Source organism: Dermacentor variabilis, chromosome 9, assembly GCF_050947875.1.
Source record: "Dermacentor variabilis isolate Ectoservices chromosome 9, ASM5094787v1, whole genome shotgun sequence".
Taxonomy (NCBI): Eukaryota; Metazoa; Arthropoda; class Arachnida; order Ixodida; family Ixodidae; genus Dermacentor; species Dermacentor variabilis.
The window spans coordinates 25943876-25960472 of record NC_134576.1 but is presented as its reverse complement, the minus strand read 5'-3'; the positions used below and the strand labels follow the sequence as shown (position 1 = coordinate 25960472).

The following is a 16597-nucleotide window of genomic DNA, read 5'->3' as shown; positions in this document are numbered from 1 at the left end:
AAGATAGGCACGCCAAGTGGAGCTTCCATTGATCGGGAAGGCTGCTAAATGATCTGGATCCGTATATCTTTCATGCTTTATTTCCTCTAGTGCTAATAGCACTAGTATTTCAGGAAGGAACACATTCATCGCCTATCAAAATATGTATGTCAAGGATTTATTTTTCTTTAATGTAAAAGGCACGAGACAGTACGTGATAATATATGTGAATGAGAGGCAGCCTAATAGAAGTCTTCATGCAGAATAGCTTTTCAGGTTCTAAGTGATCTCGCACGGGAATCAAGGGAGCCTATCAGGGATAAATGAAGAGAGGGCGTTGGACGAGCAGGTATTTATACTCTTCCAGCCGCGTCGACTGTACGCTGTTCAAGAACGTTACCGAATAAGCAATCTAGAACGCGATGTTTTCGTGCATAACTTCAGGCACACAATGCACGCTTTGGTGAGAAACACTGGAGCGGGCAAAAGGAACAAGAGAAGGAAATAAGGAAAAGAAGGGCGAAATAAGTGGCAAGGAGATGTAGTTTCCTAGTCCTATAATATATGTAAGACTGGGAAACTAGACAGGGAGCCGTAGGCAGAGCTTGCGAAAGAAAATAATACCAGCAGGACAGCCAGAGGAGCTCGAGCATTTTGTCACGAGCTCGCACGACGTGCCTCCGCCATGGAAAGAGAAAGATAAACGTAGAGAGAGAGAGAGAGAGAAAGAGATAACAGAGAAAGCGCAAACAAAATAAGAGCGATAGTCCCATTCGACAAAGCTGGCCGTGCACGTCTGCATCCACTCACAATAAAGACGTACAGTGGTCACCCAGCAATGGTTTATGGACACCACTCTACACGCATATATATATATATATATATATATATATATATATATATATATAGATATTTACGTGGTACCCTGCAATGCTCGACGAAGCACTGCTGCTGTGAGATTAGGAAAGCTCCTTTCCAACAAGCACACTTCCTTTCGCTTATGCTCATAAATAAACGAAATCTAAAATGCACAGGGTGACAATAATCACTAATGTAGGCATGATAAATTCACTGAACTTGTAGGCGTGCACGATTTAGGACACAGAAGCCCCCAGGACTTGCCGCGTAGTCTTACTTGCAGTTTACTCCTCAGGGATGTCACATAACCAAACGTGTGTCACTGTAAAGCCACCCGCCAATTACTACTGCCAGCCTGTCAATGTTCATTGCGCTCATTACTGAGCACATGCGGGACCTATAGTAAACACAGGGCACGTTGCAATACCACGTGACCGTTCGGAATCTCAATGGTTCATTGCTCTCAAGCGCAAGCGTGCCCGCACTCAGATTACGTATATAATGAGTACCAATTCCAAACCGATCATCGGTACATACATACTTGCCGTTTTTCTAATCAATAATACGGACATACGTCTCTCGTGGCATGCTTTCAGGGGTACGGTTGCATTACACTGCGCCCAAATTGCTTGCTACATGCGGTGTGTTCCAGATGGCACGATGTCTGAAAACTTAGAGCCATGATTTTGCGCCAGCGGACCCAGGCTCATCCATTCCAAGAGCAGCCAGGTATGAGAAGCGACGTCTAACTTTCGGTGTTTTTTTTTTTTCAGTGTTCGATTTGAAAGGAAAATAGGAATTCAAATGGTATATGTAAAAGCGTGATGCGAAATCGCCTAGGCTCGCAACGTCAGATGGGTAAACCAATTTTTCGCAAGCGAAACCTTACACCGTGAAAGCTAAGGTACGAGAAGTTGCCGAACTTATGGTGCCGAATAATGCGGGTACTAAGGGAATCCCTGCATCACAGGGTGAAGATTGAGGAGCCATTCTGAGGCGAATTCGCGATGCTATCCAGTACACTATCTTAGCCACTGATATCGACACGGCTCGCCGTGTTGCCTTAGGTCAAATGAAAAGAGCACCATTGCTCGCTTCTGCTCACGCGATAAGAAAAATGAGTTCATCAGGAAGGCGCGAAAGGCTCGGCTTCGCACTGACCACATTGGTTTTACTGGCGGCCCTAACATTCCAATCTATGTGAATGACCACTTTTCCATTGACAACAAGAAGGGTGTAGGATTCGGCTTGTTGGTAAAACATGCCTTAAAGTTTGAATAATAGCGCAAGGACAGCAGAGAGGAAGAAGAGAGAACAGAGCGCTCTGTTCTCTCTTGTGTTCCCTCTGCCGTCCTTACACCGTTATTGAAACTCTAAAGACATCAAGGAAGTGTCCTCGAAGGCACTGGCACTCAACATTGAAGATAACTGGAAATACTTATGGACAGAAAACTGCCATGTAAAAGCTCGCAGAATTGATGACTGTAGGTCACCTTCTAGAACTTCAATTTATGTTGTTTGAAGGTGCTGACACCCTTAACTCTTATTCCTGAACTAAAGCTTGGAATTCAATCATTTCCCGCTTGCAACGATTCTACTTTTCTTGGCATACACGTCTCGGCTATAACCGCACATTTCGCTGCCACTTCCAAGCAGAAGGCTGCGTTTGGTGTGCGCACATTGTTCAAAGGTCGCCCTTTTTTTTCCTCGTGAGGCTCTGCTAGCGTTGTATTTTGCTTTCATTCATAGTCACATTATTTACGGTATTGTGTTATGGGGCAACGCAAACGCTTGTCACTTATCATCAATACAACCCATTTAAAATCAGTCAGTACGCATTATCACGGCTAGTTCCATGCAATCCAATGCCTCTTCCTTACTTCGCTTATACAACCCCCCCCCCCCTATCTTACCTATTAATAGTTTCTTCCAGTTTAACATAGTCGTCTTACTGCACAAATTTTTTCCTAATAACCTTATGCTTGCAATTATTGCAGTTGGGTTTGGCAGAATGAAAATGTAGCCAGATTTGCGGCTAATAACAATTTCCTGTTATTGATCTTTCATACCAATTACGGTAAGAACATCTGCATTCGCTACAAGTTCTCTGTATTATTAATTACCATCAACTACAAAATCCTGTACTTTTCTTGAAATGTTTAAAAATTACCGTAAGTATCAGTTACTGTGACAACTGTACAACGATCCTTCCGGTGTATCTTAGACTTCTCTCCGACATGTCACTTTTTCCGTTTCATTCATGTTGTTTTGAGCCAGCCTTGTTCCCGGCTTTATATTATGCTGCGTTTCTCGTGTTTGCTTGATTTGAAATTAAATTAACTGTCTAATAATGTATTTAAAATCTCGATGTTATTTGATAATAGCGTTCATTTTCAGTGTGTAGATATCACCATGAATGTTGTATTATTCACCGAAGGTCCCTTTACAGTTCTTTCACTTTGGAACTCTCGTCTGTATATTTCTGCTGGTGTAATTATTTTCTTTTTCCCAACAAATCTGAATCTCATAAGTATGGAGCCTTCCTCCGAAAGCAATTTAGCTTGCTATGTATAAAATTGATGTGTGCTGTGACAAATTTGTCAGTATTCAATGGCGAAGAGTCAGTTACCTATGTTTTATGCTTATCCTTATTTCTTAAATTCAAAATGAATATGACCACACCTCCAGAATAATTGAATGTGGAAGAGCGTAGGACCATCATTAAATTGATGTTCTTCTATAGAAAAAAAATGCCAAGCAGATCCCAGATGAATTGTCAGACACGCTGAATGACAGTGGCTCTTCATATGCTACAGTTCAACCTTGGGTTGTCAATTTTAGAACTCGTCGTTTCAGTGTTGGAAGTGAGAACCCGATAGAAAGGTTAGTTTCTGTTCGCAAATGCGAACGCCATACATGACATGATCACTGAGGAACACCGAATGTTAGCAAAAGGTATTGCTACATACCTCAAAATGTTACGTGAGAGAGTTGGTGCAATTACCCATTAAAATATTAATTGAAATGAGAAATCTTGGAGCAAATTGGATCCAGAACTTCTGACAACTGAACAAAAGAGGGAACATATGGCGGCATGTAAGGATATTTTAAGAATATTAGGCAAGAATTTAGTCCAATTTCCTAGAAAAACTGGTGACTGGTAATGAGACATGAACCTACTGTTATCACCACGAGTCAAAGGGGCAGCCTAAATAATGGAGGCACAGTAGTTTCCCCAGGCCACTGAAGTACTGCAGATGGAGATCGGTGCTGTCGCAAAGCAAGTAGCAACACTTTTGTGGGATAAGAAGGGAGTGCTGTTTGTGCAATTCTTACAGATGGCTTCAGCCAATAATGCTGAATATTTCGATGCTGTAAAGACGACGTTGAGGGTAAGTATTTAAAAAAATGTGAAGAAAAGCTCACTGAAGGTATCATCCTCTTGCATGGCACTGTCTCGTCATACTCTACAGGTAACAGAATAGGAAGACTGATTTCCTTAGTTTTTCAAAAGATACTGCAATCATATTTTTGGCGACGTGCCGGTTTCTATGTGCCTTCTCTTTCGTGCGCGTTCTTAGCGCTGCCCCTGCCTGAATATGAATAACCAACAGCTGATGTTTTCACGTTAATAGCCATCCACCATATTCACCCAAGCTCGCTTATTCATCATCGTCAACATCATCAGCCTATTATGTGTCCACAGCAGGACGAAGGCCTCTCCCTGCGATCTCCAATTATCTCTGCCCTGCGCCAACATATTCCAACTAGCGTCCGCAAATTTCCTAATTTTATCGGCCCACCTAGTCTACTGCCGTCCTCCCCTGCGCTTTTCTTCTCTTGGTACCCATTCTGTAACCCTACTGGTGCAACGGTTATCTAACCTGCGCATTACATGACCTGACCAGCTCAATTTTTTTTCTTAATGTCAATTAGAATATTGGCTGTACCCGTTTGCTCTCTGATCCAAACCGTTCTCTTTCTGTCTCTTAACGTTACGCCTACCATTCTTCGTTCCATTGCTCTTCGTGCGGTCCTGAACATGTTCTCAAGCTTCTTTGTCAGTCTCCAAGTCTCTGTACAATATGTCAGCACCGGTAAAATGCAGATTGTACACATTCCTTTTCAATGATTATAGTAACCTTCAAGTCAGGAGCTGACAATGTTTGCCGTATGCGCTCCAAAGCATTCTTATTCTCTGAATTTCCTTCTCATGATAAGTTGCCTGTGATTAATTGACCTATGTAAACGTACTCCTTCATAGACTCTAGAGGTTGACTTACGATCCTGAACTCGTGTTTCCTTGCCCGGCTATTGATCATTATCTTTTCTTCTGCATACGAATCTTCAACACCACTCTCTCTGTTAAGATTTGCTGTAGCTCGTCTGCAGTGTTCCTGAATACAACAATGTCATCTGCAAAACGAAGGTTGCTGAGATATTCGCCGTCGATCGTTACTCCTAAACGTTCCTAGCTTAATAGCTTGAATACTTCTTCCGAGCACGCAGTGAATAGCATTGGAGAGATTGTGTTTCCTTGTCTGACCCCCTTCTTTATAGGTATCTTCCTACATTTCTTGTGTATAATTAAGTTAGCTGTGGAATCTCTGTAGATATTTTGTAAGACATTTGCGTAAGCTGTCTGTACTCTTTGATTACGTAATGCCTCTATGACTGCTGGTATCTCTACTGAATCAAATGCCCTTTCGCAATCTATAAAAGCCATATAGAGAGGCTGATTGTCCTCTTCGGATTTCTCGATTACCTGATTAATGACATGGAAGTGATTCATTGTAGAGTATCCCTTCCTGACGCGAGCCTGTTCCCTTCGTTAACTAAGATCCAATGTTGCCCTTATTCTATTGCAAATTATCTTGGTGAATATTTTATATAATACTAGGAGTAAGCCAATGGGCCTATGAGTTTTCAATTCTTTAACGTCTCACTTTTTTGGATTACTATAAATACATTTTTTCCAATTTTCTGTGAGCCTAGAAGTCGCCAAACACTTCGTATAGAGGACCGCCAGTTTTTCAAGCTTTATGTCCCTTCCATCTTTGAATAAATCGACTGTTATTCCATCTTCTCCTGTCACTCTTCCCCGATTCATGTCTTGCAAGACCCTTCTGACCTCATCGCTAGTTATAGGAGGAGTCTCTGCAACCTGTTCATTACACTGTCGAATGGAGATATCGTGGCTCCTCTTGGACTGCACAGGTCAGTATAGAATTATTCGGCTGCTTTTAATATACCTTCGAGATTGCTGATGAGATTACCCTGCTTATCTTTCAGTGAATACATCTTGGCTTGTCCTATGCTAAGTTTCCTTGTCACTGATTTCAGGCTGTCTCCATTATTTACGGCTTCTTTAGCCTTTCATTGTAATTTCGAATATCCCTTATTTTCGCCTTGTTGATCAGTTTGGACAGTTCCGCGAATTCTACCTTATATCTTCCGTTGGACACTTTCATTCTTTATTGTTGTTTTATTAGGTCATTTGTTACTTGGGAGAGCTTTGCTACTGGTTGCCTTGGTGCCTTACCTCCCACTTCAACTGCTGCTTCTGAAGCCAACCTAGTTACGGTTTCATTGATTGCTTCTATGTCATCTTCATCGCTCTGTTCTAAGGCTGCATATTTGTTTGGAAGTGACAATCTGAATTGGTCTGCTTTTACTGTTACTGCGTCTAGGTTGGCCTGTTTCTTCTTGACCAATTTTACTCTTTCTCTCTTCAAATTGAGGTGAACCCTAGCCAACACTAGCCTATGATCCCTTCACTTTACCCTACCTAACACTTGTACGTCCTGCACTATGCTGGTATCGGCAGAGAGTATGAAGCCAATTTCATTTCTTGTTTCACCATTAGGACTTTCCCAGGTCCACTTTCTGTTGGTACGCTTCCTGAAAAAGGTGTTCATTATTCGCAGCTTATTCCTTTCTACGATTTCTACCAGCATCTCTCCTGCTTCTTTCTATTATGTTTCAGCAAATCCCCGAAGAGCATCTGAAAGGTCCGAAATTTGGGAATCACGTGGAGGCTACTTATGCTTCAAAGCTGTGGTTATACCTACAGACGGAAGAGTTCCATGTGCACGGTCAAAAGAAGCTGCAGAACAGATGTCGCAAGTTTATGAATTCACTCCCTTGGGAAAGTCTATGTGGCAAATAGTGTTGCAGTTACAAGCTCGAAACTCGATTACTTATGGGTGAGGCTCGGTGATTATGACCAAGCACGCGGATAACTGCAAAGGCTATCCGCTCACAGTCTCCCTAACAGGTCCCAATGCAGTCTGTCTACATGCGTGACTACACGGCTTAGAGCGCAAAATAATTGTGATACGCATACGCTATATGACCAACTACACGTACAGTTCAGCGAAAGCTACGGTTAGCGTCGGCCAATAAAGACCAAGGACAAGAAATGTGATGTGCGTTCGTTGCGCATCTTGAGATGCTCGACCCCTGGGGTTTAATAGAATTATCAGACTTGAAACGACAAATGGTGCTCGTTTGCTACGAGGCGCGCTGTTAAATCTTGTTCCTCATTGGTTGACCAGGCCAAACTGAATGAAATGGCGAGATAGAGCATGCAGATTGCTGCATCAGTTTAGAGATCACGTGCCGTCCGGAAGACGTCCGTCAAGGTATTCGAAAGTGGGCATACGCCGCGAGCCCGTCAAATGAAACGCCCTCTCTAAACGCAAGTACACGCGGCAAGTACTAGAGGCCAAAAACGCAAAGAAAGCACGCGAGCAACGGCAAAAGAGCAGCGATCGCGCCGCCATCTGTCTCGTTCGGGCCCGGCTCACTGGACGAACGTACCTGGACGGGCTCCTCGGCGAGGCCACGGTGCCGTCGTGCTTGGCGCGCAGCTGCACGTGGTTGGACGCGCGCTGCGGCAGCCGGTGGTCGAGCGAGGCCGTCGGCGAGACCCTCGCGTGCTGGTAGCCCTGCGGCGGCGGGGCGCGCGTCGCCCCCGACACGCCGCTGTGCGGCCGGCTCGCGGCCCGCATCGACGACCACATGCTCCCGAACAGGGTGTGGTTGCGCTGCACGCGTTGCGACACAAGCGGCACAGGCGAACGTTATCGTGTGCCCCATAGTGGCCGCGGTACCTGTCTTATGGAATTTTAAAACAAGTTCTACCCACCTACTGTTAAGCTTTTTCGCAATGCATCTCCACCGTCTTCCGTTATTTTTGTTTTCGCACTCGCTTCCAAAATAAACACTCAGGTGTTAGTCCAAGTGCACGTCGTGCGGTCTCCTTTTCGTTCTTGTGTACCTCCTCGCTGAATTTTCAATGTTATTGGCAGGCTTGGTGCCAATAAATGTACAATTTCGGAGTGTACAGCGGGATGAGCGTGAAAACGAAAGAAAGACACAGTGACGAGTACTGTATCATTTTCTATATGTTTCATTTCCTGGCGCTGTTCACTCAAAAGCACGAGCTAAGTAGCTCATTAGCCAGTGCACTGCAATTATTCTACTATAATTTTGGAAGATTAATTTAACATTTTTCTTTGCGTTTAATACTTGACGTCTCACACATAAATTACGCTTAAATGAAGCAGGGTCTCTTTCCAAGACCTTACATTCCCACAACACCAACAAGTTTAGCTGCAAGTCAATTTCTCTTTCTTGACACGCGCAGGAACACAGGTGTACTAAGATTGCACGAGCACAAGCAAAACAAGTTACGCACGAAGACGACAAAGCGACCTCAACTGTGTTTCTCCCAATGATGGCGGGATGCCGTTGTCTTGCGAAATGCGTGTAGCCAATTATGTGTACTCACTCGGTGCATAGGTTCGTTGTCTTGTCCTTCTTCGAAATCCTGGTCCAGGTTCCCGGATACAGCGCGTCGGATTTCAGGCCCCATCTCGTGCAGTTCTCTGAGGCCCGCCTAGGGAAGCAGCGAGTTTCGATCAGCCGGCTTGTTCAAGGAGGCACGAGTGGTGATTTTCGAACACTGTCTGCAGCCTCATGCTACGCGCGCTTCCACTACCATGACACACATGCAACAGTCACGTAAGAAACGTTAGGAGACAAGCGTCTTAGATGCCCTCGGCACGTAGCTTGTAACTGTGAAAAGCACATCTTTACTTGTTCTTATTCTTATTCCTTAGCGAACTGGCACAAATCACTCTAGGGGATCGGCCATGAATTGGGCAGTGAAGGAACTGTTAGCATATCTGTAATAAATTAGGGTGAAATGAAATAATGGGACTTAAAGTGCCTACTGTTACAGGTATGAATAATCAATTATCTAGGTATTTTGCGAACATTATAAGTATTTAGAAGAATTCTAACATGCAATCGTTTTGTCTCACGCAGAATACGCACAGGGCTTCACAAAAGTTCCTGTGGCTGTAACCGATTACGGTAGCGCCAAAGGAAAGAGTTACAGGAAGTCTAAAATTCCAGCCTAGCTTTTGAAAGGATTCTTCTAAAAATCTTTTCCGTTGAATAATAAAACGGCGTCATGTCAAAAAACAAGTGTTCCAGAAATTCACTCGCATTACATAAAGGACACAAGGGTGATATAGCCAGACAAGACCTGTGGAGTTAAAAGCTCAGTGGTGGGACTCCGCACCCTAGTCTTGCAATCGTTACTTCAATTTTCCTAGAGGAACACCATTTGTTGTTCCAAGGAAAACTGAGATGCGGGAAATCAAATGTTGCCAATGATGATTGAGCGAACTTATTTGTAGTAGTGTGTTTTCTGAAACGCGCCGCAGTGATAAAAGCTGACGAAGGTAAACTCGGGTTTACAAGACCATCGTGGGATGCTTCTGCGAGAGTATCTGCGTATTCGTTTAAGGCGGGACCTTTGGGACCTGGCACTCACACTAAACGAACGAGGCGTTGGTGTCTTGAGAGAAGAAAATAGAAAATTTTTAATGAATATGACAATCTGGGCGTGGTTAATGAAGAACAGACAGAAAGGCAATCAGTTAAAATTATGGCTGATGGCAGAGATGGTGGTAATCTGCGTAAAGCTAAGACAACTGCCAATAATCGCGCCTGAAACATAGGCGTGAAGTCAAGTAGCCGAGCCGAATAAGACCAATTTAGATGTGGTGATAAAATGTCGACACCTGCCTTTCCCTCACAGACGGAAGCACCAGTTGTTATAACAGTCTTTGTATCCAGATGTGCAAGGTGTTCTGCCAGAATACTATTCTGATATTGATAGGGAAGATGCTTGGCATTATTTGGAAAAATATAATCAAATTAAATTTTAGCACCTGGAACCGAGAAATTTAGTAAGAGCAACTCGCATAGGTGAACGTTTAATGGTTCCAACAGTTCTTGATCGAAAAAAAACTTGAGGGCAACGTGAGCGATACCACTAATAGTTAAAAATGAGGCCGGTTCATTAACGAAAACATATTGTGATCCCATCTGTGGTGATGCGTATATCTTTAGAAGAGTTTGTAATGTTAGTATATGAAAGCGCCTGAGAAGGCAAGGCAGGCGTGCTTCTTGATATAAGATATCGTTGTTTCTTCTAATGATGACAACAATGCACTTAAATGCATAAAATATCAAAGAAAAAGCACGCGCATAGGTTATGAAAGCATGGTTCACTCGGAGCTGAAAATTAATAACAAGGTACGAAACAAAAAGTTACTGTACACTGGAAAGGTCCTTTTAGTGTTCCGCTAGAAATGATATAAGCCTCGAGGTGAAAGAAGCTACGAATGCTCCGTGCCCTGCATCGAAATCTCGCGAATAAAGCGAAGGCGAAGCTTCTGTTCGATTAATTTTCTGCAATGCGATTTCCACCAATGAGAGAACACGACCGAGCAGAAGAGACTGATTTGGCTGCAGAACACACTAAAACAATTTGTTGCTGAATTTGTCGGTCGGCAATTCAAGCAAAGACCTTCTGGCCCTTCTGCCACTCACCTATGAGGAAAAAAAGCGAAAGAACTTGAAGTGGCCCAGTGAAGAACTAAGCTGAACAGTGTGACAAATTACTTTGCCGGGTAGGCCAACGAAAAAGAGTAGAATGAACGATAGGTGCTTTAATGAATGTTTTTCTACGAACAAGTTCGACTAACTCGCTATACCAATTACGTCTACACACCAAATGTTTCACATATAAGACGCTTGACTGCGCTGATCTGGAATAATAACGGACATAACGGCCGCAACCAAATCGAATGGGTTGATAATAAGTTCAGTGAAGCTCTATTATATCCTTAGCAAAGTGTGGTAGCGAGAAAACTGAGGTGTAATCGAGAAAAGCCCACACATGCCTGCTTTTAATTTTTATGTACGCATGAGCACTCCAATGCTTGTTTTTGTTTCTAAATTACCGTCAACTGTTTGTGTATGTAACTGGCATGTACCATTACTGTTCCATTTACAAAACTGAGAAAACGCTTCATGTAAATACAATCGACCTATGTCTGAATACAGAACGCAGTTACCCACAATACAATCTTCTTTGAACGACTGCGTTCACGATTAAGATGATAAACAACTGGTGACCCCGGATCGAGCACTGGGATACGCCAGACTTACCACTTATGCACGATGAGTCAACACAGTTAGGTAATACGTACTCTATTCGAGAACCTATGCAATTATTACACATTGTATTGCGCTGACGAGGACAACAACGAAGAGAACAATACAGGATAAGCGGGAACTCATACCTAACGTGATATACTGATCACTGGAAATTTATAATGGAAACACCATGTTCCCAAACTCTATAAGGAAGGAAGGAAGGACAACTTTATTTGGACCTGCAAGTAGTGATAATTAACCACTAAGCGGGCCGCTCACACGTCGGCACCGGAAGGCCGAACCTCACGGCCACGTCATGAGCCTGCTGGACAGCCCAGAATTGTTCATCCCGGTCGGGGTTGCGAAGTGCAGCCTCCCACCTGGACGCATCCTTGATCGCCGAGTCTTCAATTCTTTCGCAAGACGAGATCATGCGTACGAGTGTGGCTAAAGCACCACAATCTTGGCAATAAGGCTCTGTATACGTCTCCGGATAAAACATGTTCAGTCTCCGTCAGCAAGGATAAGAACCAGTTTGTAGTAAGCGTAATGTAAGTGTCTGAGCCCTGTTTAGTTTAGGATGCGGCAAACTGTAAACCCTGCGATTAAGAAGGTAATACTTCGTGATTTCATTGTATGTGGAAGGGGAGTCTCTGTTCTCGGGGAGTACCGCCACGCCGTTGCGCGGTGCAGAGCGGAGGGTAAGATCTCGCGCTGCCTCATGAGCGGACTCATTAAGATTCGGAGGGGCTCCCTCGATCATCCCAAGGTGAGCAGGGTACCAAGATAAGTAGTGTTGAGAGATCTCACATGTCTGCATAATTTTAAAAGCAACCTTAGCCACCGAGCCCTTCTCGAAGGCCCTAACGGCCGACTTTGAATCGCTATATTCAAAAGGCCTGCGCCTGTCAAACAGGGCAAGCGCAATAGCCGCTTGCTCCGCGACCTCTGGCCAATCAGTCCGAACGGTAGCAGCGTTAACGACACCGCCCTCATTGTCTGCGACAACTATGGTAAACACCTTCCTCTCCTCGTTAAAAGAAGCATCGACGAAGCCGACCTCCTGATTCTCATCAAAAATGACTCTCAGCAGGCAAGCTCCCCTGACCTTTCCTCTACCAACATTTCGCTCCGGATGCATGTTCCTAGGAACAGGCTTGACGGGATACCGATTACGGAACTTCAAGGGAATACCGACATGAAGCTGCGAAATTTTCTCCTGAGGAACACCTAACTCTCTCAGAATCTGCCGACCTGTCTTAGTCATAAAGAGACGCACCATCTGCGTCCTCTTCTGAGCTTCATCTATCTCATCCAAGGTGTTATGAATTAGGTATTATAAATTATGAATATTATGAACGAGCTATGGAAAGAAGGATGATAGGTGTAACGCTAACGGATAAGAAAAGAGCAGATTGGGTGAGGCAACAAACGCGAGTTAATGATATCTTAGTTGAAATCAAGAAAAAGAAATGGGGGCATGGGCAGGACACGTAATGAGGAGGGAAGATAACCGATGGTCATTAAGAGTTACGGAATGGATTCCAGGGGAAGGGAAGCGTAGCAGAGGGCGGCAGAAAGTTAGGTGGGCGGATGAGATTAAGAAGTTTGCAGGGACAACATGGCCACAATTAGTACATGACCGGGGTAGTTGGAGAAGTTTGGGAGAGGCCTTTGCGCAGCAGTGGGCATAACCAGGCTGATGATGATGATGATTATGATTATGATTACGAATTCCCAGCTGGTCGGTGCTGGTGCACATTGGCACTCCCAACACTTTCTTCGTGATCTTCCAAATCTGCGTGTCAAGCTTCTCCTTCTCCGATGGTTTCCACTTGTGCATAGCCGCCACATAAGTAAAGTGACACAATACAAATGCGTGCATAAGTCTGATTAGACTATCCTCCTTGAACCACGTCTGCCTGTTGGCCACCCTCTTCACTAGGCGTACCGCATTTTCTGTCTTGGCAATGATCTTCTGAATCGTCAGCGTGTTGGCGCCGTTCGACTCAATCATCATCCCCAGAACCCTGATCTTATCAACCCTAGGTATGAGATCGCCATTTCTTGTACGAAGCTGAATGCTCAGCTGGTCCATGGGGATCCATCCCCTTGGCTTGGGTCCCCTTCTAGTGGTACTGTACAGCAGCAGCTCCGACTTGGAGGGGGAGCACCTTAACCCCGTCGGGTCCAAATAATTCTCAATTACATCTACTGCCTCCTGCAGAACACTTTCGATATAGCCCTCACTACCACCGGGACACCATATCGTCACGTCATCTGCATACATGGTGTGCCTAGTAACCTCAATATCCAAGAGCTTCTTGGTCAATCCGACCATGGCCAGATTGAACAATGTGGGCGAGATGACGGCCCCCTGAGGAGTGCCCCTGTCTCGAAGATTTAACGTCTTTGACTCCAGCTCCGCAAACCCTCAAGGTAGCCGTCCTGCCTGACAAGAAGGACCTGACATAGTCATGAAAGCACGCGCCGAGGCCAAGATCCGAAATGGACTTAAGAATGTAAGAGTGCCGAATGTTGTCAAAAGCCTTCTCCAGGTCCAACCCTAGGATGGCCTTAACGCCCCTTCCATCTCCATCAATGACCTGATGCCTGATGAGCTTCATTGCGTCTTGAGTCGACAGCCCGGCCCGAAAACCAATCATAGTGTGGGGGTAGACCTGGTTCTCCTCAAGGTACCTTGTAAGCCGATTAAGCACCGCATGCTCGGCTACCTTGCCCACACACGAAGTGAGTGAAATAGGCCTTAAGTTATAAATGCTCAGGACTTTGCCAGCCTTGGGAATCAGCACCGTGAGAGCTGTCTTCCACTGCTCCGGCACCACACCATCTCTGCACATAGCGTTAGCCTCCCCGGTAAGGCACTTCATTGACCTATCGTCCAGATTCTTCAAAAGCTTGTTAGAAATCCCGTCCGGTCCGGGAGCCGACTTGCTCTTAAGGTTATGCAAAACCGTGCGTACCTCTTCCACAGAAAAGTCCTCATCTAGGGAAAAGTTGTCCTCTCCCGTGTAGGCCTGCTCCGTCAGAAGAGCATCCGAGTCCGCAGCAGGAAGGTATTTGTTTCCCAACTTTTCAACCAGCTCTTTCTCCTAGGCAGGCCCCACTGCTTCGTGCACAGCTGTAGCAAGGACGTGCCCCTGAATAACCCTCGTATTGGAGTCGTTCAGCAAATGCTTAAGCAAGCCCCACGACCTCCCGTTGCGCACCTGCTCGTCCAGCGAGTTCCATACCTCATCCCACTGTTGCCTAGACAAAAGCTTACAGTGCTCCTCAATCAGTTTAATCAGCTCGGAAATGTTTTTACGCAGCCTGCGATTAAGCCTCTGCCCCTTCCACCTAGCCAGCATAGACCGCTTGGCTTCAATCACATGGGCCAGCCTGCTATCAACACTATCCACCTCCAAATCCGTAGCGATCTCCTTCGCAGCCTCCTTTACATACTCCCTCACCTGGGTGACCCAATCCTCCAGGGACGGCCGGTACAGGCATTCGAATTCCTTCCCCCTTTCTCCTCTCTCCTCCTGGATCATCCGAAATTTATCCCAGTCTATAAACGTTAACGCCCTAGGGCGCCTACCCTCAACCTCAAAAACGACTTGGTTAATATAATGATCACTACCTAGGTCTTCGGCAAGATTGCACCAACTAGGCTTGGCCGCGTTCTTTACAAAGCAGAGGTCAGGGGTAGTATCCCTGCACGTCGACGTCCCTATACGTGTCAGAAAGGCAGGGTCAGTGACCAGCGTAAGGTCAAAATCCGCAGCGTTCTGCCAAAGGTCTCTCCCTTTAACTGTCATGCTTGTAACCCCACATGTGATACGGAGCGTTAAAATCCCCAGTCACGATTAGCGGATGGTCCCCGGCAAGTTTAGAAGCCTTCTGCAGAAGCACCTTGAATCTCTGCCCCCTGTCCTCGGGGCACTATACACGTTCCGAATAAACATGTTTTGTTCACTCGGTTAGGAATCACCTTAATCATGACATATTCCAGGGAACTGAAAGGTATCTTAAGATCATGGACCACCTACGTCCATTTGCTATCCAACAGAATGCAGGTCCCCCGAGCTTTGGATCCGCCGAAAACGGTTCGGTAGCCCGTCAGGGAAACTTCTACAGTCATTGTCTCCTGCAGTAGAATAGCCTGCGGCCTACCCTTACACGCGCGAATATACTGCTGCAGAGGCGCCCGTTTACGAGCACACCCCCTACAGTTCCATTGCCACACACAAAACGCCTCATTTTGTCGCGCCATGTTGAAGCAATTGCTGCGAGCCATCTTGCTGAACCTGAGACTTCCCTGTCCAGGAACCAGCCGACTGAGATCCGGACCTAAGAAGGGGAGAGGCACTCAGACTGGATTTGTTTTCGAACACCTCTATTCTACATTGCAGCTTCTTGAACAACCCATCAATCGAGCCGAATGCCTCTGTGAGACGCGTATTCAGCTGCGCCGGACCATCGTTGACCTTCTTAACACTATCTACAACCCTCGACAGCATCTCCTTCACCTCAGATCTGAGCTTCCTCGACGCGGGCTCCACCTAATGAGTCATCGCCTTCCTCTTTGAGGGGCGCGACCCACTAGCCTCACCTACATCAGCAAAATCTATGCTCTCTACGGGCTCAGGCATTGCCCTCTCGGCCGGCGCAGGTCCTGCTGCACCCTTAAGGGCCGAGATTTCTGCCCTAAGCAACGTCACCATTTCTCTCAACTCTGTGTTTTCCTGTTCTAGCCTCTTGAATCTCGCCTCATACTTGCTTTGCTCTGGCCTTACCAAACTAGGCATCTCCGTTCGAGCACTTGTGCGCTCCGCCCAGGTAGTACCACTGGCCGCTCCACTGGGGCCCTTGCCTTGTAGACCCTGCAACAAACCACTCTTGCGCACACGCTATCCCGCAGTCCAGTTGGGGCCACGCGCAGTCTCAGTTCCCAACTGTTCGTCCAGTCCGAAGCGCACCTTAGACGCCGATCTGCTCCCAGACCGGCCACCGGAGCGGCTGCGAGATGCTCTACCTGGTCTCCTTGATTTTGATCTTGAACGTCGACGCCCACGATCTTGTCTTTGCCCAGTCTCCAGCGTGTTCCCCAACGTCGGGAACTGGCTTTCGTCGTACGTGAAGCCTCCCTTCTCTTCATCCTCCGCCTTGATGTCCGCCATAGCCCGCTCATAACGACGGCGCCGGACCACATATGAGGTACGGAACCGCTGCTGGC

The 16597-nt window shown here is 45.8% G+C and overlaps 1 protein-coding gene across 4 annotated transcripts in view; it reads right to left on the bottom strand.

The window, feature by feature from the left end:
* Positions 1 to 16597, bottom strand: part of LOC142592560 (muscle calcium channel subunit alpha-1-like) — a 370570-nt gene that overhangs the window by 49070 nt on the left and 304903 nt on the right. For all 4 annotated transcript variants that reach the window (XM_075704077.1, XM_075704074.1, XM_075704078.1 and 1 more), the window contains exons 41-42: positions 8633 to 8740; positions 7660 to 7886 (exon numbers count right to left, since the gene is read on the bottom strand). In XM_075704077.1, coding sequence (XP_075560192.1) covers positions 7660 to 7886; positions 8633 to 8740 — 335 coding nt within the window. The remainder of the gene's footprint in view (positions 1 to 7659; positions 7887 to 8632; positions 8741 to 16597) is intronic.